Source organism: Neophocaena asiaeorientalis, unplaced genomic scaffold (genome assembly GCF_003031525.2).
Source record: "Neophocaena asiaeorientalis asiaeorientalis breed wild unplaced genomic scaffold, Neophocaena_asiaeorientalis_V1.1 scaffold123, whole genome shotgun sequence".
Taxonomy (NCBI): Eukaryota; Metazoa; Chordata; class Mammalia; order Artiodactyla; family Phocoenidae; genus Neophocaena; species Neophocaena asiaeorientalis.
Window position 1 is genome coordinate 12254081 of NW_020173666.1, and position 25253 is coordinate 12279333.

General features: G+C 42.9%; 1 protein-coding gene across 1 annotated transcript in view; it reads left to right on the forward strand.

The window, feature by feature from the left end:
- Positions 1 to 344: 344 nt before the first annotated feature.
- Positions 345 to 25253, forward strand: part of TULP4 (TUB like protein 4) — a 169853-nt gene continuing 144944 nt past the window's right edge. Inside the window, exon 1 of the mRNA XM_024747852.1 lies at positions 345 to 2502. Coding sequence (XP_024603620.1) covers positions 2251 to 2502 — 252 coding nt within the window. The 5' untranslated portion in view covers positions 345 to 2250. The remainder of the gene's footprint in view (positions 2503 to 25253) is intronic.

Consider the following 25253-nt stretch of genomic DNA (forward strand, 5'->3'; position numbering starts at 1 on the left):
GCTGGCACATTTAGTAAATGGTACCTGGCACTCAGACGCCTCCTGTTGCATGTTGTCTGTAAGTTGGGAGGAGCACCCTTTTACTGTGCAAATTTTACCAGTCCGTCGCTCCGTTTGATATATGTAAGTGTCCAGACGGGTCTCTGATTTCAGTTACAGTGATTAGGACGTTATTATATGATGTTCATATGTTCATGCAAAAAGGTGTATTAGAACCTTTATTCTTCAATATTTTAAAGTTCTTCTTTTTATGTCCTATTTTGTTTTACAGATTTGTAAGACCCCAGGGCCTTCAAGCTGTGATTAATCCCATGGTTCCTGAAATGACTGGGAAAGCAGACGTTTTGTGTGCCAGTTGAAGAGTGTATGTCTATGTATGTTTAAAACCTTCTTTCTGTGCATACACATTTACACGAGAAGGCAGGCTCATTCTTGTGTGCACTTGAAGAGTTTTACAACTGATGAAAATTAATTTAAGAATCAGATGGAGCAACTTGACACCACTGGGCTTGGGAGCCCGGGGAGAAAAATACATCAGTAATGGCCAGTTTTCCATATGGTCTTCACGGGTGAAGAAGGTTTGCAAAAAGAAGAAAAAAAAACTTGCACAGATCAGGCCTCAAAAATACCTCTCCAGTTTAAAGAAGGAACTAAGCGAGAAGGTGACTGAGGGAGAAGTGTGATTTCAAGCATTGCAGAGGGGAGCATGCAGTGCTTTTTGCACTTTATTTTTCAGTGGGTCTGGTGATTTGGACAGAGGTGAAAATTCTGGACTGAAGAGTGGCTCTTACTGTGTGGTTATGACTGGAGGAAAGCCAGTTAGGGTATGATGGGACAAGTTTGAACAGTGAACTGATTCCTTTGCCTTTTTTCAGTTAACTGTATTCCAGAAATTTTAATTTATTACTTCCCTTTTCCTTTCCTATACCTATAGGATAATACCTTAAGGGAGCCGTTGAAACTGATAATTACAAACTAATTATCAAGGAGCATCCGAGTAAAGCTTCTTTCCCTGGACTGTACACGTGGCGTTTGGAGAAGGTCTCTGGAGGTGATCAGGAAGGTGCCCGTCAGCCAAACATGGTCGCTTTGTAGGGAGACAGTGGGGAAGAAGCTGACTCTCACCTGTGTTTTCCGTTTTAAGGGATTCTTTTCCGTGTTGAGTCTAGGAATCTTTGTATATAAGAGGAAGGCTACTTGATGGACTTAATTCTGAGATTCGTTTTTTCCCTTCAAGATGGAAAAGTATGTAATCTTTACGAGCGGAAAGGGGAGAAGTGACTAGGGTAGGAAGGGAAGGAGACACAGCCTGCAGCCCAGCTTGGCTCCCGTTTGCCAGCAGGAGTATTTAGGATTCGCGGGGGGGCCCACACTCAGACTCCCTCCCGTGAGAGCTTTAGAGCCTTCTGGCTCTGCTGAGGGAAGGGGCTTTCTCGCCCGCCTCTATGGCACCGAGGGGTGCGTCGGCCTGCAGAGGGGCCCTCCCCGGGGACACAACCACCTGCTGGGAAGCCAGGTTGGGCTCTGAAGTTGGAGGTTTCTGGTTCTGAACAGTGGGGAAAGAGTCCTTTTTTCTCCTAAAATTTGGACTGCTGTCTGCACAAACTCTGGTCTGTTTTGCACGGTTTGTGTGCCTTTTTTTCCCTTTATGCAATCTTTTTCAGCTTTAGCAGCAGAGATTTGTCTAGTTGAGAAAACAAGCCAGAGGGTGGCTTCAGAAGGAAGATGATCCCCATGTATTCTGTCTCTGCATCTGAGCTTTTGAAGAGAAGGTTCCAGCTCGAGGGATTCTCAAAGCCTTAAGTTACTTGAAATCTATGTATTTGCAGCCCTTTGTCTCTGGAATCACATTACACTAAACTGGAATCTCAGGCTGAATAAGAAGAACCAAGTTGAGTGAAAAGAAGAACACTCAGTTTCTTTATCACCACTTGTTAACAATGCTCTTTCTCCAAAGGGTCAGCCCCCTCTTCCTCTGAGGACTTGAAAATAAAAATGGACCCCACGTTGTTTTTAAGCATTACCTTTTCTTAGCGGACTGCCGTCATCTTTTATAGAGGAATTTTTTCACTATGCATTTGGTGGATCTTTATAAAATACTGACCTTCTAATTAGAACCGGGTCAGTCTTAAAAGGGGGTCAGGGAAAACAGCGCAAGCCAACCACAAAAATAACATCGATCTGTCAGTGAAAGCAATTTTTCAGCATTCAGCATTACTTTTTAAGTAAAACGGTTCTTCAAAAAAAAGTATGTATGCAGCGGTGGAGCATGGGCCTGTCCTGTGCAGTGACTCCAACATCCTCTGCCTGTCCTGGAAGGGCCGCGTCCCCAAGAGTGAGAAGGAGAAGCCCGTGTGCAGAAGGCGCTACTACGAGGAGGGCTGGCTGGCCACGGGTAACGGGCGCGGCGTTGTTGGCGTGACCTTCACCTCCAGCCACTGCCGCCGGGACAGGAACACTCCGCAGAGAATCAACTTCAACCTTCGGGGCCACAATAGCGAGGTGAGCGGGCTTCTGTTTCGCTTTTGGTCTGGTCACTAGCAGTGGATTTGAGCCCATCCTGCCTGGATTCCAGTTTCTCAGACTTGCTGCTGAGGGAGACTTTTCAAACGTGAAAAGTGTGTCCCTGTCTTGTGTGTGTGTCCCAGTCGGAGACACAGTTCCCGGCGGGCTGTGTCACCTCTCCAGCGTCCCTGGTCCTCCTCTCCCTGCGGTGGGTGGGCTGCCCCCTGGCAGGGACACCAGGGCGGCTTTCTGACCAGGTGTGAGGTTGGATGAGACGATCCTAACCTGCCTGTCACGCTCTGAGCCTTTATGGTCGCCTGTATCCATGGCAAAGAGTCACTGCCCCAGTGTCAGACGGGGAGTGCAGGCCATGGAAGTGGTGCTGTCTTGGCCATGCACAGTTCACATCTGCATGCTTTGTGATGGTGTAACACCTAGCTTGTATTCTTGTAGTGGGAGGTAAACAAGGGAATTAATTGGACGGAGGTGAAAGGAGTAATTGGACAAGAGCCATGGTTTTTCACATCTATGGGGTATATTCTGTGGAGGACATTATGCTATGTATACATGCGTATAGATTCCTCTGGGCTTCTGAAACATAACCACGGTCATTATCTTTGAAATTCCTTCAACCAGCATTCAGTGAGCAGTGTGTTTACAAGAAGAGTTGTACTTGCGTAGCGTGTTAACCATGTTCACGCTTCACTGTTCACTAGTTTCTTATGAGGAATCCACCTTAAATTGTCACTAGATGGTTTTTGGTTAGTCGTTATAAAGGGGAAGAGTATTTTTGAAGGGTAGCATACAGTAAAGTGCATTAACCGTACGCATACGTACGTCTCAGTGATTATTTACATACGCAGTCACCCGTGTAACCTTCCCCCAGATCAGGGTGTAGAACATTTCCAGGACCTCTCACAGGTACCTGCTGCCCCTTCCCAGGCCCTACAGCCCACTGATAGGTGACCCAGACTCTGGCTGTGTCATCACAGATCAGTTGTGCCTGTGCTTGAACTTCATGTAAGTGGAATCATTCATTTTATTCTCTTTGTGTCTGGTTTCTTTCACTCAACATTGTGTCTGTGAGATTCATCCCTGTCGTGTGTGCTGTTAGTTTGTTCCTTTTAACTGATGTTAGTTTTCCACCGAAGGAGTTTTTCCATTCCTCCATTCTTCAAATGGTGGGCGTTTGGAATGCTTCCAGTTTCTCGCTGTCTTGGTGAAACCTGCTCCGAACATTCGTGTGCGTGCCTTCCTGTGGACCTGTGCACTCACGACAGGTTTCCAGGTTGCACAGTGGGCATGCATTTAGGTGTAACAGGAATTGCCAGGAACAGTTTTCCAAAGTGATTGTGCCATTTGATACCCCTACCATGGATGTATGAAAAGTTTCAGTTGTGTAAGAAACTTCTTTTGGATTTGAACTTTTCATATTAAAAAAAGGTAGTTTTATGCAAGGAATTTTGGTTTACAGATTCTTCTGTCCTTACTACACACACACACACACACACACACACACACCCCTGTAATTTTGAACTGGATGCTCTCTTAAAAGACATATTTTTCTTTTTCTTTTTACTAGATCTTTGTTAGAGTGTAATGGCTTCACGGTACTGCGTTAGTTTCTGTTGCACAACAAAGCGAATCAGCCATATGCATACACGTCCCCATATCCCCTGCCTCGTGAGCTTCCCTCCCACCCTCCCTGTCCCACACCTCTAGGTCATCGCAAAGCACTGAGCTGATCTCCTTGTGCTATGCTGCTGTTTCCCACCAGCCAACTATTTTACATTCGGTAGTGTATATATGTCGATGCTACTCTCACTTCACCCCAGTTTCCCCCCCCCGCACCCCATGTCCTCAAGTCCATTTTCTATGTCTGCCTCTTTATTCCTGCCCTGCAACTAGGTTCATCAGTACCATTTTTTTTTTTAAGATTCCACATATATACGTTAGAATACGGTATTTGTTTTTCTCTTTCTGACTTACTTCACTCTGTATGGCAGACTCTAGGTCCATCCACCTCACTACAAATAACTCAATTTCATTTCTTTTTATGGCTGAGTAATATTCCATTGTATATATGTACCACATCTGCTTTATCCATTCATCTGTCGATGGACACTTAGGTTGCTTCCATGTCCTGACTATTGGAAATACTGCTGCAGTGAATATTGTGGTACATGACTCTTTTTGAATTATGGTCTTCTCAGGGTATATGCCCACTAATGGGATTGCTGGGTCATATGGTAGTTCTGTTTTTAGTTTTTTAAGGAACCTCCATACTGTTCTCCATAGTGGCTGTATCAATTTACATTCCCACCAACAGTGCAAGAGCGTTCCCTTTTCTCTACACCCTCTCCAGCATTTATTGTTTGTAGCTTTTTTAGATAGTGGCCATTCTGACTGGTGTGAGGTGATACCTCATTGTAGCTTTGATTTGCATTTCTCTAATAATTAGTGATGTTGAGCATCTTTTCATGTGCCTCTTGGCCATCGGTATGTCTTCCGTGGTGAAATGTCTGTTTAGGTCTTCTGCCCATTTTTTAACTGGATTGTTTGTTTTTTTCATATTGAGCTGCATGAGCCATTTGTATATTTTGGAGATTAATCCTTTGTCTGTTGTTTCATTTGCAAATCTTTTCTCCCATTCTGAGGGTTGTCTTGTTTGTGGTTTCCTTTGCTGTGCAAAAGGTTTTGCGTTTAATTAAGTCCCATTTGTTTATTTTTGTTTTTATTTCCATTACTGTAGGAGATGGGTCAAAAAAGATTTTGCTGTGGTTTACGTCAAAGAGTGTTTTTCCTATGTTTTCCTCTAAGAGTTTTATAGTATCTGGTCTTACATTTAAGTCTTTAATCCATTTGGAGTTTATTTTTGTATATGGTGTTAGGGAGTGTTCTAATTTCATTCTTTTACATGTAGCTGTCCAGTTTTCCCAGCACCACTTATTGAAGAGGCTGTCCTTTCTGCATTGTCCCTTGTCGTAAATTAGGTGCCCATATGTGCATGGGTTTATCTCTGGGCATTCTATCCTGTGCCGTTGATCTGTATTTCTCTTTTTGTGCCAGTACCATACTGTCTTGATTACTGTAGCTTTGTGGTACAGTTTGAAGTTGGGGAGGCTGATTCCTCCAACTGTGTTTTTCTTTCTCAAGATTGCTTTGGCTGTTTGGGGTCTTTTGTGTTTCCATCCGAATTGTAAAATTTTTTGTTCTAATTCTGTGAAGAATGCCATTGGTAGTTTAATAGGGATTGCATTCAATCTGTAGATTGCTTTGGGTAGTATAGTCATTTTCACAATATTGATTCTTCCAATCCAAGAACATGGTACATTTCTCCATCTGTTTATGTCATCTTTGATTTGTTTCATCAGTGTTTTATAGTTTTCTGAGTACAAGTCTTTCACCCCCTTAGGCAGGTTCATTCCTAGGTATTTTATTCTTTTTGTGTTGCAATGGTAAATGGGAGTGTTTCCTTAATTTCTCTTTCTGATTTTTTGTTGTTGGTGTATAGGAAGGCCAGAGATTTCTGTGCATTACTGTTGTATCGTGCAACCTTACCAAATTCACTGATTAGTTCTAGTAGTTTTCTGATGGCATCTTTAGGATTTTCTATGTATATGTATCACGTCATCGGCAAATAGTGAAAGTTTTACTTTTTCTTTTCCAGTTTGTATTCCTTTTATTTCTTTTTCTTCTCTGATTGCCATGGCTAGGGCTTGCTAAACTATGTTGAATAATAGTGGCGAGAGTGGACATCCTAGTCTTGTTCCTGATCTTAGTGGAAATGCTTTTAGTTTTTCACCATTGAGAATGATGTTTGCTGTGGGTTTGTTGTATATGGCCTTTATTATGTTGAGTAGGTTCCCTCTATGCCCACTTTCTGGAGAGTTTTTATCATTAATGCGTGCTGAATTTTGTCAGAAGCTTTTTCTGCATCTGTTGAGATGATCGTATGGTTTTCATTCCTCAATTTGTTAGTGTGGTGTATCACATTGATTGATTTGCGAATATTGAAGAATCCTTGCATCCCTGGGATAAGAGATTTTTCTAATGCTGTGCAACAAATCACCATGGACTTGGTGGCTCACAACACCCACTTCTTATCTCACAGTTCTGTAGGTCTGAAGTCGTCTGGGTCCTCTGCATGGGGTCTCATGGTGGCATCAGGGACTGTGAGCTCCTCTGAAGCTGGGGTACCCCTCAGACGCATTCAGGTTGTTGGCAGAAATCAGTTCCTTGCGGCTGTAGGACTGAGGCCCTCAGCTCCTAGAGGCCGCCCACCACTCCTGCCACATGGCCCTCTCCATAACATGGCTGTTTGCATCTTGAAGGCCAGCAGGAGAGCATCTGCTATAGCTTGGAGTCTGACTTTCCATCTCTGAAAAAGGGTACATCTGATTAGGTCAAACCCGCCCACACTCCAGGTGAGGGAATCCTATAGGGTGTGCACACCAGGGGCTGCTATTTTAGAATTGTGCCTACCACAAAAGAGGTGATAATAATTCCTAGCGACACGGATATTTCACTACTGAAACTATTTCATGTGATTTTTCCATTTTGTATTTTTACTTTTAATTTCTGTTCTTTTTTTAAATTGAAGTATAGTTGATTTACAATATTGTGTTCCTGATGTACAGCAAAGTGATTCAGTTATATATATATATATACATACTTTTTCATATTTTCTTCCGTTATGGTTTATTACACGATACTGTAATCGTTTCCTGTGCTAATATCTATTCTTAACATTAGAATAGTTCCTATTTATTGAGTGCCTGCCAAGTAGGGTGACCAGCCATCCTGGTTTCCCAGCATGTGTGACTGTCAGTGCTAAAACTGGAAAAGTCACAGGCAAATTGGGATGTTTATTCATCCTACTGCTAAGGGCCAGACATTGTACCAGGTGCCTTGCAACCAAATTACTTCATGTGGTTTTCACAGTAGACTTAGGGATAGATATCACTTTCCTATTTTACAGGTCAGAAAGCTAAGGTTTATGGATGCTAACTGGTTTGCCTAGGTTCATACAGCTCGTATGGAGGAGAGCTGGAATTGGATCCCAGAGCTCCACCATTCTCCTTCAGTGTACCTTTATTTTCTTAAAACTTGTGTTAGGTGTAAGTCCTCAGTCCCTTAACCACAGTTGTGAAATCTAAGGGCTCTGAAAATGGAAAGTTTTCGCATGACTCATTTAATGGCAAGACATGAACTGATGTGAGGCTATTTTTTGTCATCATCCTGTCATGTCAGCTGCAGAAATATTTATGTTTTTTATTATGGGTGCTGCCCAGACCCTGCTGGGGGTGTTATATGTTGATGGTGTCTCCTGTTTTCAGACCTAAAATTTCAAAAACTCTGAATTTCAAAACTTACCTAGCTGCAGGGATTTTGAGTACATGATCATGAGCCTGTATCTTCCTTTAAGGGAATCGTGAAAAGCAACCTCTGAAGAGTTTTATGTTTTTTCATTTTCAGGAAGGCTGGCGTTTAAGTCATCTCTGTCCACTGCTTAGTTACCTTATCTTCACTGGCCTTCCACTCGAGGAGCCAAGTCCCCCTGCCCCCACCCTGACATACCCTAAAAACTCTAGTCAAGAACTGTCGCAGGATTTTACTGTCTTCTGGCCATGGGATGACCAAACTGCGCACGTCAGGTCTCGTGATCTGCTGTTTCACAGCTGAAAAACTTGGGAATGTGTTTCTTCTAGAAAACAATTCATTACGGTTATTATTGATGACATGCAAGTTAGTCACTGATTCTTCATTTAAAGAGATTTTCTTCACTTAAGTGCGGACAGGCATCCATGCGTGTTTGGTGGGATTTGTTTCATTACAGGGACACATCCACTGTAGGAACGGTGTCTCCTGGGTTCCTGGATCTGGTTACTTCTTCTCTGAGAAGCTTTTTCTGACCCTCTGCCCCCCCGCACTCCCCACCCCAGGCTGTACACTGTACACCAAACAGACTTCTGTGCTTGCCCTGGTAATGCCTTATTGCAGTTACCTGCTTGTGTAGATTGGTAAACTTAGTGAAGATTGTCTGTTCTCGTGTCTTAATTTCCTCACCTCCTACTGTTTAAAATGTCATTCGTTTATTTTAATTTCCTTTAACTTGTTAGCCCACTTCAGTGGGGCTTCTTTTCCCACCACTCCACTGAGATGGTCACATTCCCAATGACCCCACGTTGCTAAACCCGTAGGCCACGTTATTGCACTTGCTGTCTTGGAAGCATTCAGTGGAGTTGAAACGCTATTTTCTCTTGCTTTCCAGGACACCAGGCTCTCCTGATTTTCCTCTTACCTGTCTGGCCTCTACTTTCCACCCTTTTTGCTGGCTCTGCCTATTTTCACCTCCTTGTTAATAAATGTTGGAGGGCCCCAGGCATGCATCTGTTTCTAGATAATCTCTCCAAGTTGGTGCTTAATCTACCTATATGCTGATGGTTTCCGAATTTATATCTTCCACCTGCCATCACCTTCTAGTTCCAGATTCTGTTCTTCGATTCTGATATGAGATACAGAATTGGACATCAGTCACTAGGCTTCTCAAACTGTAGGCCCTCTAAGAGAGAACTCCTTTTCCCCCTGCCCCTTTAGCCTCCATCTGTCTTCTCCATCTCAGGAGATGGCCCCATGGCTGGCCAGTGAGTCAGACTCTATGCTGTACGCGCAGCAACCTCCCTGCCGTTTCCTTTTTCCCAGATCCAGTCATCAGCAAGGCCTCCCACTGTATTCGACTTCCAAGTGATGTCTGAAACATGCCTTCCTCTCTCCTTCACACCATGCTGTACAAGCCTACTCACAGATCTTTTGACTGAAACTCTGTTGTTAACCCATTGTGAAGGGCTCTGCTTACCAGGGTATATTTAGTTTCTCAGGTATCGTTAAAGTATTTTGATTTATATCTGATGTACTTTAGTTTTCTTTTTTCTTTCCTAAAAATACTGTATGACATAGATCACAATTCTGAAAAGAATGAGACTTTCTGGATTATAAGAATGATCTCCCCTTGTAGTTGAATCTCAGGTTTCTGTTATGCTCCGTGGTGTGTCTAGTTCACCCTCCTTTCTAGAAGCCCCAGGGCTCCGGGTGGATTGCCGAGCCTGGGCTTGTTTTTGCATCACTGTGCATGGTGATGGTCAGCTTTCTTAAACTTAAAAGAGATTTGAAAACTGCTTTCGATTTATAAACATTTGTACAGGATTCAACATATTTAAGGGTCATACACTAATTCCAGAGAGAAAATTTGACAAATTCTGGATTAAAGCCAGCGAGAAGACACAGGGAATCTTTTATCTTCCTTCTAAATTCTTCATAAAAAGTGACTTTTGGAAGATTTGTGGTCACCCACTGTGGTATCACAGTGATAGATGGAAGGGAGGACGGTGATTTACTTCCTGTGGTGATGGCCTATTCCGTTCCCTGCTCTGTTCCTGTTTTTCTATATCTCTATTCCAAGAAGTTCTAGCTCTACCACTTAACTAGCTGGTGTGTCCAAGCTGTTCACGTCCTTATTTTACTCATGGTTAAGTTGAAATAGTAATTTCTTTCTTTCAGAGTTGTCGTGAGAATCGATGAGAGTGTATTTCTGAAAGGACTTCTGGTTTTTTTTTGAAGAACCTTTTATTAGCCTAATCACATAAGTTTCTATTAATTTTCATTTCCATAATTAAACTCATGATTTTATACAGTTCTCCTGATCTGCAATCATACTGTAAGCTCTTGCAGCACACCGAGCAGTGGAACCCTGTGAAGCCAACTATGTTCTTAGCAATTAAGAAGTTGGACATTCAGATACAGGACGGTGAATATCCACAGAGTACTGCTAATATCTGTGTCAGGTCTGTTGTCTTTCATCCCTGCCTTTGAAAGGACTCCGAAAATAGTGAATGCAGTGTATATAAATGGTGATGTTAAAGTATTTCATACTCTGTTTACTTACTCGTTTTCGGTTCTGTAAATACTTGAGGGGCCACACTAGGCTGTAAGCTGCTGGACTTCGGCTCCGCAATGATGAAAGAAGAGCCATTCCTGCCCAGATGACCTGCGTGTCAAGAGAATGGATATGGTTTGTAAGGAAATAATGTTGCTACTGCTGATGACAGTTGCCACATATTATATGGCCACGATTTTTTTATGTGCTTTATGTCCACTGTTTAACCCTCAGAACAACTCTCCACGGCTTTGTTTTACCGTCCCTGGTGTACAGTTGAAGAACCTGAGGGTCAGAGGTGTTATGGAAGTTGTCCAAAGTCTAGAGCTAGAAAATGACAGTGACAGATCTGGGATTTGAATTCATGCGTGTGTGTTTTTCCTTCTGTAAGACACTGCTTCGAGAAGAGGCGAACCACAGTGAGCAGAGAGACAGTTATGAGTGAGACGGGAGTGCAGCCACTTACAAACTGGAGGTATTTGAGAAGCAGCTCTTATAAATGTTCTTATGAGTTCTTATTTTGAACAGAGAACTGTTCTAGCAAAGAGGCAGAAATAGGCAGGTTTCTGGATCTTTAGGTCAGAATTTCCTAAGACAGAATTCGTAAAGCATAACTTTTAAGACTTGTATGTCTGAAAATACCTCAATGTTGCCTTTACTCTTGATGCACAGTTTGGCTAGGTATATATTTCTAGGTTGGTTCCTTCAGAATTTTGAAGGCATTTTTCCATAGTCTTCAGAGTTGCAGAGTTATTACTGAGAAGCATACTAGTTAAGAGTTCAGGCCCTGAAGCTGGATGTAGTTTGAGTCCCAGCTTTATCACTCAGTAGTGTTGTGACTTTAAGGGTGTTGTTTAATTTCTGTGTACCATAATCTTCTCATTTGTGAAATGTGTTTGTTGTAAGGATTAAATGAGTTACTATATGTAAAGCATTTACAGCAGTGCCTAGTATATCATGAGGACTTGGTAAAATTGGCTCTTATTATATTATGATTCTAAGTCAGTTATATGTGGCCTTTAAAAAAAACTGACATCCGCTCATTATCCCAGATATCCTGAAATTTCATGATGATGTTTAGAAGTAATGTATTAGAAAGCTTTTTGTCACCTCTGTGTGTATGGGCGGGGGCGGGTATTTCAGCTGATGGGCTTTATTGTGGAATAATCTGGGGGAGAATCAACTGTTTTGTTGCTGACTGCTAAATGCCAGCAGCCAAGCATATTCACTGGGGTTGTTCAGTTTCTCTACATAAGGCCCCTCCGGTTGCCTGCCTGTGAATTTACTCCTGCTGTCAGCATTCTGAGAGCCTGAGGAGGGTGTGTGTGTGTGCGTGCATGCATGTGTGTGCTGGGGGAGAGGTAGTGATAGTAGAAGTGGAGGGGCAGGAGGAGGAGCTGATGCTTACTGAGTGCTTGCTGTGTGCTGGCCCCACTGTCAGAGCTTTACCTCGTTTAATCCTGACATCGGCTCTAGGACTTTGAAGCTATTTATTATCATCATCTTATAGATGAGGAAACTGAGGTGCCGAGATGCTGAGCAGCTTGCCTAAGGTGACGCACCTTTGCTAATCGATGGAGCTGAGACTGAGCCTGGAGCCCCTCAGATTCCACACACTTTTTTTTTTTTTTTTTTTTCCTATGATTCCATTTATTGGAGTTACCTCCAGTGGTCAAATTCATAGAGACAGAATCTAGATTAGAAGCTACTAGGGGGAGGGGAAGATAGATTCCACACTCTGAACCTCTTGGAAAACGCCCAGTTGTCAGGCCTCGTTATTGTCTTCTCTGTGCCCAGTGTCCCCGAGACCACTTTCTGTGGTTCACTCTGCCAGGGGATTAAGCCTTCAGGCTCTGACGCTGCGGTGAGAATTGCCTGGCGACGGCTCTGACGGCTCCGGGGTCGGAAGCGTCATCTGGCTGCGTGGGTGCCCGTGCTAACGTGCTCATGCCGGCCCTCTGGCTTCAGCCCAGCCTGCACCTCTCGCAGTCCCTGAGACTCATTCCTGAGCCTTTCCGGGCTCCCTTCTACGTCCCTTATCCATTTCCCGCCTGCACATGCCGTGGTCAGGGCACCTCGGAGATGGCTTTCGCGTGTGTTCTCATGCTCCTTGTTTTGAGGTGATTTCTACGAGATGGATTAGGATCTTCTTTATTTTGACGTCTTAAATCCGAAATCTCCTGTTAACATAGTTTTTAAAGATTCTTAAAGGCATTAAATGCAGATTTATTTCCCCTAAACAAAACCCAGACTATAATAGAATTATATTTTATGAAGAAAATAGAATTTGTCAAAATAATGGCATTGTTCATTTTTTTCCTTTAGCACTTTGGTTTGTCTAATTTTTTTCTCTTAATAGAAATAAATGATCATATCTGAAAGTACTTTAGACTCATGGCAAGCTATCTTTTGGGTGTATTTTTTTTTTTTTTTTTTTTTTTTTTACCGCGGCATGTGGGATCCTCCCAGACCAGGGCTCGAACCCGTGTCCCCTGCATTAGCAGGCAGATTCTCAACCACTGCGCCACCAGGGAAGCCCTGGGTGTATTTTTGCTAGAGAGAGTGAGAGAGGGATGTGAGTACAGGACAATAATATTTTTGGTAGTAGCCTCCTAGGGCAGCAGCTTCAAGCTTCATGATGTCAAAATGAGAGCAAATGAGAATGAGATTGTTACTGAAGTCGTGGGCAAAGAAATACTTCCTGAGCTGTGGAATCTGTGTTCATGATTTATTAATAGCTGAACCTATGGATTCTTGAGCCAGACTGCTTGGGTTTGAGTTGACCCCCTTTTGGTGTGATTTGGGACAAGTACTTACCGTCTGTGTGCTGTGGTTGCATTCTCTCTAAGGGAGCATGACACCTGCCACCTAAAGTGGTTGTGCTGACTGGTAGAAGAGCTCATTAAGTCTTAGTTCTTACTTAATTATTGTTAGACTCACTGTCATCCTGGGGTGTTTCACCCGTCTGCATTTCCTTCTGAAGCTAGAACACTGGAGCCTCTTTTCTTAGACCGCATGAGTTGGCCTCATGATGGCAAAACACAGGAATGGAGCGTGAGGTGGGAAGCAGGTGAGGGGTTAGGAGCAGGATGGGAGCGTCCCAGCCGCGAGGGAGGCTGGGCTCGTGCCAGTAGTTTTATTATAGGTTTGGGATTCTGGGACTAAGGGCGCCTCATCTGTGTTGGTTCCTTATCTGCAAGGCACTCTTGACTTCGTCTTAAGCAGAGCTCATTCCTGCTGTCAGCTTCTGTCTGAGTCCTCGGGGCCTGACTCGTGGCCTCGGGGGTGCATGGCGCATCTGTTGACCCTTCAGCAGGGAGGCTGTTAGACATAACGCAGAAATGGATCCATGTGCGCTGGCAGCGGGTATCGTATTCTAGTAGGAGATTTTTGTCTAGAGTTGATCGAAGTCATCTTTCTGGGATATGGTCTGGGGTGGGTGGGGAGAGTGTGGGTCAGGAGAGATAGCCCGGGATCCTGTGCTGTGAGTCAGTTTGGTGATTCTCATTGGTTCCGTCCACATGCTTGACTCCGAACTTCCAAAACAAACACACCTATGCACGTTGCCCAAGACTGTACTGCTGGGTGTTCTTATCGTACGTTCTGGCAACCCATGTGTGGTTTCTCTCCCTCGTTGTTGCTGTTGTGTAGAATTCTTACTGACATTTGTTGTTTTCTCCGCTTGGCCTAGTTAGATTTGGATAACTAAAATACAGAGGAAATTGTCTCTGGCCCAGGGACCTTTTCGTTATCCCGAAATAATCCTGTTTAAGTTCGTGCCCGACCTTCCTTTCTCCTCCCGGTGTATAATCCCTAAAACAGTGTTTCAAACAAAAACCAGTTTTGTCCGTCTTAGCTCAGTTCTCCTCTTTATGTCCTTCTTAAACCTTTAGAGTTAAGGAAGCGTTTGTCAGTCAGAACCTTAAAACGGAAAAATAAGTAACGTAAATAACATCGTTGTCAGTCAAGTTTATTTCATAAACTCCTTGGTAGCAGAAGTAACTGTTTAAAGGCTTTGTTTATAAGATACTATAAGTTAATGTTTAGGATTTGGGAAATTGATGTTATTCATACAGAGTTTGAAAACAGAAGTGTGAAAACCATCTATTGTCTTCCCATTTGCTTGGTATTTTCATGAGTTTAGATTTTATTTTTTCTCCTCTTCAGGAAATTTGCTACAGATGGGATTTGTGGCTAATCGGGCAGTTACTTAAACAACATGACTAGAGAGCTCTTTCTTGTCTCCTAGGCCTTAAATTTTTCTTTTCCCTTAATTATGCCTTAAAAAAACCTAATTATCTACTTTATTTCCAAGATTGAAATCACCTTAGGGGAGTCAGAATCTGTAATGTTCCTTGACATTTTTCTCTAGTAATGAAATACTTGTTTAAGAGATCAACAAACACCTCTTTTCAAAAAAAGGTATTATTATATTTTAGATCAGCATTGTAAGAGAAATACAATATGAGCTACACGTGTAATTTAAAATTTTCTGGTAGCTACATTATAAAGTAAAAAGGTGAAATTTATTTTAATAATATATTTTATGTAACCCAATATGTCTAAAATATCATTTCAATATGTAATCAGTATTAGAAACTCTTAATGGGATAATTTATATTCTTTATCATATCAAGTCCTAGAAAGTTGGTGCGTCTCAATTTGAATTAGCCACATCTCAAGTGCTCAGTTGCCACGTGTGGCTCATGGCTACCATATTGAATGGTGTCGTTTTGGACGATTCTGCTTCTTTTTGAGGATTATGGCAGAGCTGCATGCTTACCCCAGAGAGCTTATTAATGTACGACTTAAAAGGCCTTTTGTCCAAGGTCCTAAAACCTTTTTATTTGGAAATAATTTCAAACATACATAAAAGTTGCAAGGTTAAACACGCAGTCTTTCCACAGATTGACCTGTTGGTTAACTTGTGCTTGCTTGTGTGTGTGTGTGTCTGTGTATTTCTCCTCCCAAACCATTTGAGAATATATTTCTTGATTTTTTTATCCTGATATACTTCAGTGTATAAATCCTAAGAATAAGGACATTCTCTCATATAACCACAATAGTACAGTTATCACCTTCGGAAGATTTATTGATAACATTGATTCGATGCTTTAATGTACTGTCTATATTCCTTTTTTTCCCCACTAAATGTTCATATTTATTGCTAACTTGGGGCCTATTAACATTTAGGAAATACAGTTTCTAAGAGGCAGCTGCTAGAGATTGGCCAATTATAATTCACAAGTCAAAGAGAAAATCTTATTTGACTTTAAAATTCTGTACTTGTTTTCTCCTTTCATGAATTATCACACAGCCAAAGCACCGTGTGTGTGAGAGGAGGGATACAACAGACTTGCTTCCCGACTGTCTGCAAAAATGCATCACCTCAGATGACCTTGGTTCTTTCTACACTAAATAAGGAATTTCCTTCTTCCGATTTAATTACAATAAAAACAATTGTGTGAATAAAATAGATTGTGATTATCTATCTCTGTTTTCAGTTTCTGTGAGGAATCTTGAAACGTCAACAGTTCTGTAGGAGACCGTTCGAGTCATTTATTACAGTGTGCCTCCTGTATCGTGATACATTCAAAAGCCATACCAGACCGATGCTTGGTCTCCCAGACGGGGGGTTTTCAGAGCTGGGCTAAAATTCTGAGTATGTAATTGTTCTTTTTTTTTTTTTTTCTATATTTATTTATTTATTTTTGGCTGCATTGGGTCTTTGTTGCTGCGTGCAGGCTTTCTCTAGTTGCGGCGAGCAGGGGCTACTCTTCGTGGCGGTGCGCGGGCTTCTCATTGCGGTGGCTTCTCTTGTTGCGGGGCACGGGCTCTAGGCGCACAGGCTTCAGTAGTTGTGGCTCGCAGGCTCAGTAGTTGTGGCACACAGGCTTAGTTGCTCTGCGGTATATTCCGTTTTTTGTCAAAATTTTTTCTCCGGTACAGAATCTAATTTAGGCTCACAGATTGCATTTAGTTATTATGTATGTTTACACCCTTTTAATCAGGAACAGTTCTTCAGTCTTTTTTCTTTTCCCATGTCATTGGCATTTTAGAAGAATACCCTTCCCCATCTCTAATAGAACGTTTCTGTGTTTGGGGTTTAATTCAGGTTAATTGTCCCCAGCTGAACACCCTGTAAGTGATACTGGATGTTGCCTTCTTCTCAGATACTGTGTGGAGGCTCATGGTATCTATTGGCCCCTCATTGCTGATGTTAATTTTGATCACCTGGCCAAAGTGTTGTCCAGTTTCCCTGCTGTGTAGTTACCATGTTTTCCCCTTGCATTTGACAGGCATTTTATGGGAGGACACTTTAAAACCACGCAGATAGCCTGTTCCTTATCAGGATGTTCTCCATAGGTTTATCATCCACTAATGATTCTCGCTTCAGCCAGTTTTTATTATGATGGTTGCGAACTGCTGATTTTCAGCTGCAGTACTCCCTCCACAGAATGTTCCAGTGGACATTCTGTGTAAGCAAGAGCTCCCCATTCTCCCCATTCATCCATTCATTTACATATTACCAGTATGAACTTACGGATTTCCATTTTTTTCTTCAGTGCTCATTGTACTAAATTGCCGAGACCCAGTTTTGCTCAAATTATTCCATGTTTGGCCAGTGGAAGTCCCTTCAAGCTGGTGTGTCCTTTGGATGCACTCCAGTCATTGGGGGTGCCTCTACTTTCTGACACAACAGAAGAGAGCATATTATGTATTTTTTTCCTTCTGTTTTATTGAGATATAAGTGGCAACATTGTATTACTGTTGGGTGTATATATATGCTTTTTTGTACTTTTGCTTTTCTACTTAGCATCTGGAAGTGGCTCAATGTCAGCTCACGCAGAATGTCCTCATCTTTTTTTTATAGCCCACGGTGCTCCATTGTGTGAAGGTACCAGAGTTTATTTGGATAGTGTCCAAGTTTGAATATTTAGAGAGTTTTCTGTAGTTTGTAATTATAACTAATGCTGCAGTGAATAACTTGTACATACATATTTTCATATTGGTTTTTAAAAAATATTTATTCATTTAGGCTGCGCTGGGCCTTAGTCGCGGCATGTGGACTTTTTAGTTGTGGCCTGCAGACTCTTAGTTGCGGCATGCATGGGGGATCTAGTTCCCTGACCAGCGATCGAACCGGGGCCCCCTCATTGGGAGCACCGAGTCTTACCCGCTGGACCACCAGGAAGTCCTGTATTTTTGTATTGTTGGAGGTGTATCTTCAGGATAAGTTCTTAGAAGTGGGATTGCTGTGTTCAAGTGTGAAAACGTAAGTAGTTTTGTTGGATATTGCCAGACTCCTTTCCATGATGATTGACCCACTTTGTATTTCCACCAGAAAAAGTATTTTCAAGCTTTAAAAATTTTGCCAATCTTCTAGATGAGAAATGGTAACTCAGTGTAGTTTTGATTTGGATATCCTTTATTATGAGTGAATTCGAACATCTTTTTAAATATTTAAGGGTCATTTTTATGTCTTATGGGTTGTCTAGTCACATTGTCCGTTTTTCCATAGGATTTTTGATTACTTTGCCACCTTTACATTTTAAAAGTTCTTGGTGTATTGGGGATATTAGTTTTTTATTTGTAATATATATTGCAGATGTTTTCTCCCAGTTTGTTATTGATCTTTTAACTTTTCTTATTATATCTTTTGCCATACAAAAGTTTAAAAAAATTTATCTAGTCAAATTTATCAGTCTTTTATTGCATCTGGATTTTGAGTCATAGTTAGAAAGCCTTTTTATATACCTCGGTTATAGAGAAATTCACCCATATTTTCTATAGGTTCAGGAGAAGACTTGTAACAGAGTACTGCTCGAAGAAATCAACACATACTTTGTACTTGCTGTGGAATCTGTCATCCATGGCCTCCTTACAGCAGGACAAATGGTAATTATGAACTCTCGGACCTGCCAGGCAGTTGGGTTTTGAACTGCTTCTGCAAACAGATAAACTAAAGAACAGAGAGAACCATTCAGGTTAAGGTAGAATTTCAGTCAGTGACAGAATTGAGAATGTAACTCATTTTTAAAAACTCTTTGTATTCTTCATCTATTTTGAGTTAGTCCCTAAGACCAATCCACTCGTTTCTGAGATTCTTGTTTGTTAACTGGGTCCTTTCATTTAAGGTTATTTCCTGATTTCATAGAGCGTCTTGCCAAGTCTTATCGACGTCTTAGAGCTGTGTTTGTCTTAGCATAGTGCCGGGGTGTGCCGGGGTTATCTGGAGAGCAGTTACAGGCTGTGACATTTCTTAGCCATCCTTCGTGACCCCCACTGAGCAGAGGCTTAGGATGGTGATTACCTCTGTGTGGGCGGGTGCAGAAATCAGTCTTCACACCCCTTTCTCTGGAGAGATTTGTGTGAAAGGCGCCTTCAGCAAATGAGCTCCCAGCAGTCCAGGGGCTGGGAGAGGGCAGGTTCCCTCTGTTACTGAACAAGTGAAAATAATGTTGTAGTGATTGGTTTTCTTACAGCGAAGTATGAAAACGGGGGCCAGGGAGCAGCAATGAGTAGATGCTGAGCCCTGGTGTCTGAAAGTGCCCGTGTGATCCATGATGGATGGAACCAGTGGGAGGGAGTCCTGGGTTCTGTTCCGGCTGACAGTCACCGATGTATGACTGTCGGCCAGTACTTTCTGACCTTTAATTTTCTTTATCTTAAAATCAGGTGGTCTCCAAGAACCTTCCCAGCTCCAAGGTTCTAAATTCTTCTAGTGTCTTTTATTTCCTGCTTGTAATATGGTCCCCAAACTGCTAAGCACATTTGAGTCCTCGTCTTTTTTTCTTTTTTTAACCATTCACTTCTTTCTAAAATTTTCTTTTTGAACATTCTTGGTCTTAAGAGTATTGGTCAGATAAGTAGATTGGTACTTGATATTTTGTCATTTCTGGTTGAGTGTAAGCTCCATGGGAATGGGGACTTGGCGTTAGCACCTTAAACTAAAAGGTAAATAGTGTATTCTTGGTGTGGCTTAGGTTTAGAAGGGTAATCAATTCTAGGGGCTTAGTAATATTGAGTAGGCCTTAATGTTTCAGGTTTATTACCATATAGACCAGTAAGCTATCTTTGTTTCATGGTCCTACGTTGTACCCTTTCATAATTATGGCCGGTGATCATGAAAGTTCATTGTTGGGTGCAGAAAGGTTGGGTGAAATTGTTGCTTGATCCTTGCAGATCCATCCTAGTGCCTTGAAAAACAACGCAAAATATGGTAATGAATTTATACTGAAACCACATTCAGTATTAGTTCCCCCTGCCCCCCAGCTTATGTTCTGCTGTTTCACTTGTAAAATGGGATTTCCTTCATGTCTGAAGAATGGAGAATTTAATTATTAAAAAGAAAATCCATTCCCAGTTGGAATGACATTTATTAAGAACATTTGGCCCTATTGTTGAGCAGCTATCTTATTTCTCTTATGTGGGGAAAAAAAGCCAATTAAGTTTTCAAAGTTGTGACCCAGAGCCAGATGTTCACTTGAGGTAGCCCATGTCCCTTTTGTAATGACCAAAGGTACAAAACAATTCATGTTGCCATATAACAGTCAGTGGTTATCATAGAGTTAGCTTAATCAGGAAGGAAATGCCAAGTATTTTGTGTAATATAAAATTCTTTTAAGTTCCATGGATTTATAATAATTACTGTAAATGGAAGGCTTCTTTTCCAATGTGGATTATGTCTGTAAAGTCAACTTTTCTTTTTTTTTTTTCCTAGTGAAAGTGAATTTTGGTGGTTGTTTTACTGTTGAAATTTTAAAAGGTAAAAATACCCATGTAGGGAGTTCCCTGGTGGCCTAGTGGTTAGGATTCCGGGCTTTCACTGCTGTGACCCGGCATCAATCCCTGGTTGGGGAACTGAGATTCTGTAAGCTGTGTGGTGTGGCTAAAAAGAAAAAAGAGAGAGAGGAAAGAAAAAAAATAATAAATTATATATATAAAAAATACCCGTGTAAAATATTTTGACCCTAGGTTTTTATTCAGCTCATTTGAAAAAATGTTAAGCATCTTCTGTGTGCTAGCTGCCATACTAACTGCTATGGTGATAGGGGTGAACAGGATGAACATAGGTTTTATTAATTACGATATGTTTGGTTGCAAGCAGAGAAAACCTACTCGTATTGGCTTAAGCAGTTAGGGAAAGGAATGTGCTGGCTCATGGAACTAAGAACATCCAAGAGATATCAGGTGTGAGTAGTGGCTTGAGCCACTGGGACCTGGTGACTCTCCATCTCTCTGCTTCTGTCTATGTGGGCTTCGCAGGCAGGCTCATTTGACCTGCTTGCCCTTGGCAACCTAAGCTAATAATCTCCTAGTTCTCACTCGGATGAAAAAGAGAGACCGCTCTTCCCCAATGAAACGTTGGGTTTGACTCTTATTAATGTGGACTTAGTCATGTGCCCAAACCTGAACCAGTCACTGTGGCCAAAGTGAGGCAGTGCTCCGATTGGCCAGGCCTGAGCCAGATGGAGAGAGTTGTCCCTTTTCTAGCATGACGGCTGAGAGTAGGGAATAGTGGTCCCAGGGGGGAAATCCAGGCTCTGCCCTAGAAGCAGGGAGTGAATGGAGTCAGCAGTAACCATTGTCTACCTTGCAGCCTAGTGGAGGAAGACGGAATTTCAACAGCAATGACTGTAAAGGGCGGTGGCGCTCTGAGAGAGGAAACACAGGCTGCCGTGGGTGCACCCGGCAGGAACACGTCAGTATAAATCTTACTTTAAAATGTAACAAATAACAGCAATCAAAAATGCACCCTTAAAATTACATGTTTTAAGGACACATAATGTGGTGAAGGAACGTGGCAGTTAACCTCATTTTGGACATTCTCGGGCAGCAAACCGGTTGAGTCAGTGCCTGTCGGCTCTTTCTCTTTGGCCAGGTCTCTGCTGGAAGAGGACTGGCTCAACCGTGAACTGCTCCCAGGCCGCCGGGGCAGTGACCTCTCATCCCGTGTTCCCTGCAACGGTGAACATCCTACGTTTCCACGTAATGAGGGCTGGTTCAGTATTGTGATAGTGGGTCAGCCACCCGTGTTGCACCTTTAGTCAGAGAGAGGCAAGTGTGCTGCAACATGAGGTCTGCACAGGGACCTGAATCACTGCCCCTGTGACGGCAGAGGGGACTTTGGGGGGTGGAGGGTGACCACAGAACATTTCATGGACAGCATGGCTTTGAGATAGGCCTTGATTATGACCAAGCTTCCTCCTGACTGTGGGAGCCCTGCCTCACTTCATCTGCCGTCTGCCCTCTTTGGAGTCCCTGAGGATGGCTCTTCTCATGCAGGTGGAAGCGTTCCTGGGTGGGCAAGCGTTCCCCATGCTCACCTGGAGGACTTCCTGAGAGGATTGCAGAGCTCAGGGAACGTCAGTCCAGTGGCCAGTTGAGTGCATTTGAGGTCCATCTGCTCCTGGGCACTGAGTGGGGCTCACCGTGAGGACAGAAGCAGGAGTGTGGTCTGACCTGGTGCCTGGGGGCAGCTGCTTGTTCTCTGGAGGTGTCCCCCACAAGACGCTGCTTCAGTGGCCACTAGCAGGCATGCTCAGAGATGTGTAATTTCATTTGGTGGTATGTACTTTGGTAATTCGGTGACTAGTGAAAATGTTATTTTTCTGGGAAGGGCGTTTATCAGAATTGTTTTGTATTTATTTAGCCATTATATTCAACAAACCTCAAATAGTAGTGTAGGCATTCAACTATAGGGCTACTCATAACTAGTGAGTACAAATCATGTTTACTGAATTAAAGCCCCATTAATTCAGTTGTATTTTCTTAAGTTTGTCCCTGAGTTTCCGAGTGTCCTTCCCCACTCCTGTGTGTGTGCGTGTGGGGCGAGTCGGGGCACGCACGCAGCCTCAGGTGGGAACGGCTTTGCTGGTACCATCGCTTAGAGGAATGAGGTAGCCTGGACTCATTCCCCAAACCATCCACCGCAACAGCACTGGGCCTGCGCTTCCTGTGGATGTGCTGTCCTGCTCCCGTCTCCGACCTTTCCTTGGGAGTTCCTCCTCAGAACCTGCCTTCTTTCTTTCATCACCAGGATACATGGTGTCTGTTCTCAGGACTCCCATTCATCCTGCTTTCCCCTGAAGCGCCAGACCATTTGGACCGACGGTCCCTGAGGGCCTCCCACTTTAGCGCTTGGTGACTCTGTGGTCACCCATCGCTGATCGTGCCACTCGCCAGGCATAGGACTCCTTGTCTTCTGTCGTGTCCAGGGGTGTGAGCGCGTCGGGCTCCTCTGGTTTGCATTGTCTGAGTTAGAGCCTGTGAGGGGTGGCTGAGCTGCTGGAGCCGGCACACAGTCAGCCGGGAGAGTTAAGGAATTTTAAGGCTGCCTCTTTCTCTGGTTTTTTTTTTTGTTTTTTTTTTTGCGGTACGGGGGCCTCTCACTGTTGTGGCCTCTCCCGTTGCGGGGCACAGGCTCCGGACGCGCAGGCTCAGCGGCCATGGCTCACGGGCCTAGCCGCTCCGCGGCACGTGGGATCTTCCCGGACCGGGGCACGAACCCGCGTCCCCTGCATTGGCAGGCGGACTCTCAACCACTGTGCCAGCAGGGAAGCCCAAGGCTGCCTCTGTTTTGAAAACATGTAGAGAGACTGCTGCACTTTGAAAACATTAATTTACATAAGCCTGTACTATTTATCACCATGAGTCACATCTTACCTTTGTGGTTCGTTTGTACACTTTAGATGTGAATCCTGAAAAACTAGCGTTTTGCTTATATAGCCTGGATTGTCAGTGGAGGAAAGTAGCTCTGAACGGCTGATTCATTCAGGGAAGTAACTGCATAGCCAGCTTGGTATCTTAAGCGTGTAGGGTTTCTAGAATAATGAAACAACTAATTATATAATACGTGTTTTAGATTTTGTATTTGATACTCCTCAGTGAAAGTGCAAGTCTCTGTGCTCAGTTGCCTATAATGCTGACCTTTTGAAGGGTTGGATGAATGGACACTGTGGTATAAAGAACTTAGGATCTGGAGTCGGGTGGACCTTGCAGCAGCTCTTGGTTCCGTCCTGTACTAGCTGTGTAGTCTCACCATGACTCCTTAGCTATGAAGCAGGGATTTTAAAAGCATATTGGGCTGTTGTGAGGATTAAATAGGACTGTGTATATTTATCTCACATATAAAGTATCTGGTATAGTGTTTGACCCTGAGAAGATGCTCAATAAATGGTAACCGCTAGGCTTCCTGTAGTGAACAGTGGGATGAAAAATAAACAGTATGTTTTGGGACCAAAACTTAAATTTCGGGATACTTCTTCACAATTGTCATCTGATAAAACCATCAATTTAGTGCTTTGTTGTGCAAACACATAAAACCATGTGTCTGCTGCCAGCCCCGCTTCCTCTAAGAGTGCTTCCTCCAGACCAGCCCCAGGTGATGGGGGAAGATGGACCCACTGCAGCAGGGGGAGAGGCGGGGCTGGGAGTTTCTCTGTGATGGCCTGAGGCTCACACACATCTGACCCAGGAGGAGTGCGTAGGTTGTGCTCTTATAGCTGTGCTTACCTTGGAGCTGTTTGTGAGGGAGTTTGAGCTTTATGCTTTGCCTGTGAAGGGGAGGAGCTCAGACTCCGAAGGTGAGGTTTGCTCTGGTTCCTGTCAAGGGTTTGAGCTGGAACAGAAGTCAGATTCTGATTGAAACTGGGTCCAAAATGATGTTGTGATCTAGCTTCTCCAAACTTTACCTGGTTAAATCATTGTACGTATGCTTTTTCTTCTTGTTGTGTTTCTAACCAAACAAAACACAAGTCAAGTTAATGCTGGGAGGGGGAGCATGATGAAGAAAAGACTAAAGGCTCTTCACTGGCTTCCTTTTTTCTTTTTCTTTCTATTTTTAATCTGCCAGGACAAGTAGTTTGACTTAAAATGAAAATAGTAATAAAATGAAGTACATAGAGAAAATCATAATAAAATTAAGTATGTGAATCATTCCTATCACTTTTGTTTAGCTTTCTGAATATAAAAAGGATGTGTAATATCATACCTGGGCTTCTTTTAGTACTAAAAGGTCCAATATTTTGGGTTCTAAAGGTTCATTTAGGCAGAGTATTTTTATTTTATTTTATTTATTTATTTATTTGGCTGCGTTGGGTCTTCGTTGCTGTGCGTGGGCTTTCTCTAGTTGCAGCGAGTGGGGGCTACTCTTCTTTTCAGTGCATGGGCTTCTCGTTGTGGTGGCTTCTCTTGTTGTGGAGCACGGGCTCTAGGCGCGCGGGCTTCAGTAGTTGTGGCTCGTGGGCTCTAGAGCTCAGGCTCAGTAGTTGTGGCGCATGGGCTTAGTTGCTCCACGGCATGTGGGATCTTCCCGGAGCAGGGCTCGAACCCGTGTCCCCTTCATTGGCAGGCGGATTCTTAACCACTGTGCCACCAGGGAAGTCCTAGGCAGAGTATTTAATGATTTAAGATTGGTCTAGAGTTTCAGCTTTTGCTAAAGCAAACCCGCTTCAGCCGCTTCTTTCCTAAAATAGAAATCGGGCTTACATTTCTGCTCTTTCCTCATGACTGGAATAATTATGATTCATAATTCTCTGATCTTTGCCATGTGCTAACTTGACATTGAACTTTAACCTTAATGTGTGCGTATCAAAATTTGGATGTAAAATATGACCATAGCTGTAGCAAACGTGCAAGATAAAGTTCATTATGAAATTCCAGAATGTAAAAATGTCAGGTAGTTTTTTTGGTTTTTTTTGCCTTCTGGCAAATAATTTTTTGTTTTCCTTTTTTTGAAATAAGCCATTACAATAAAATATATAGCTTTTAACGAATTGGAAATCCTATTCTCTTGCGCTGCAAGGGT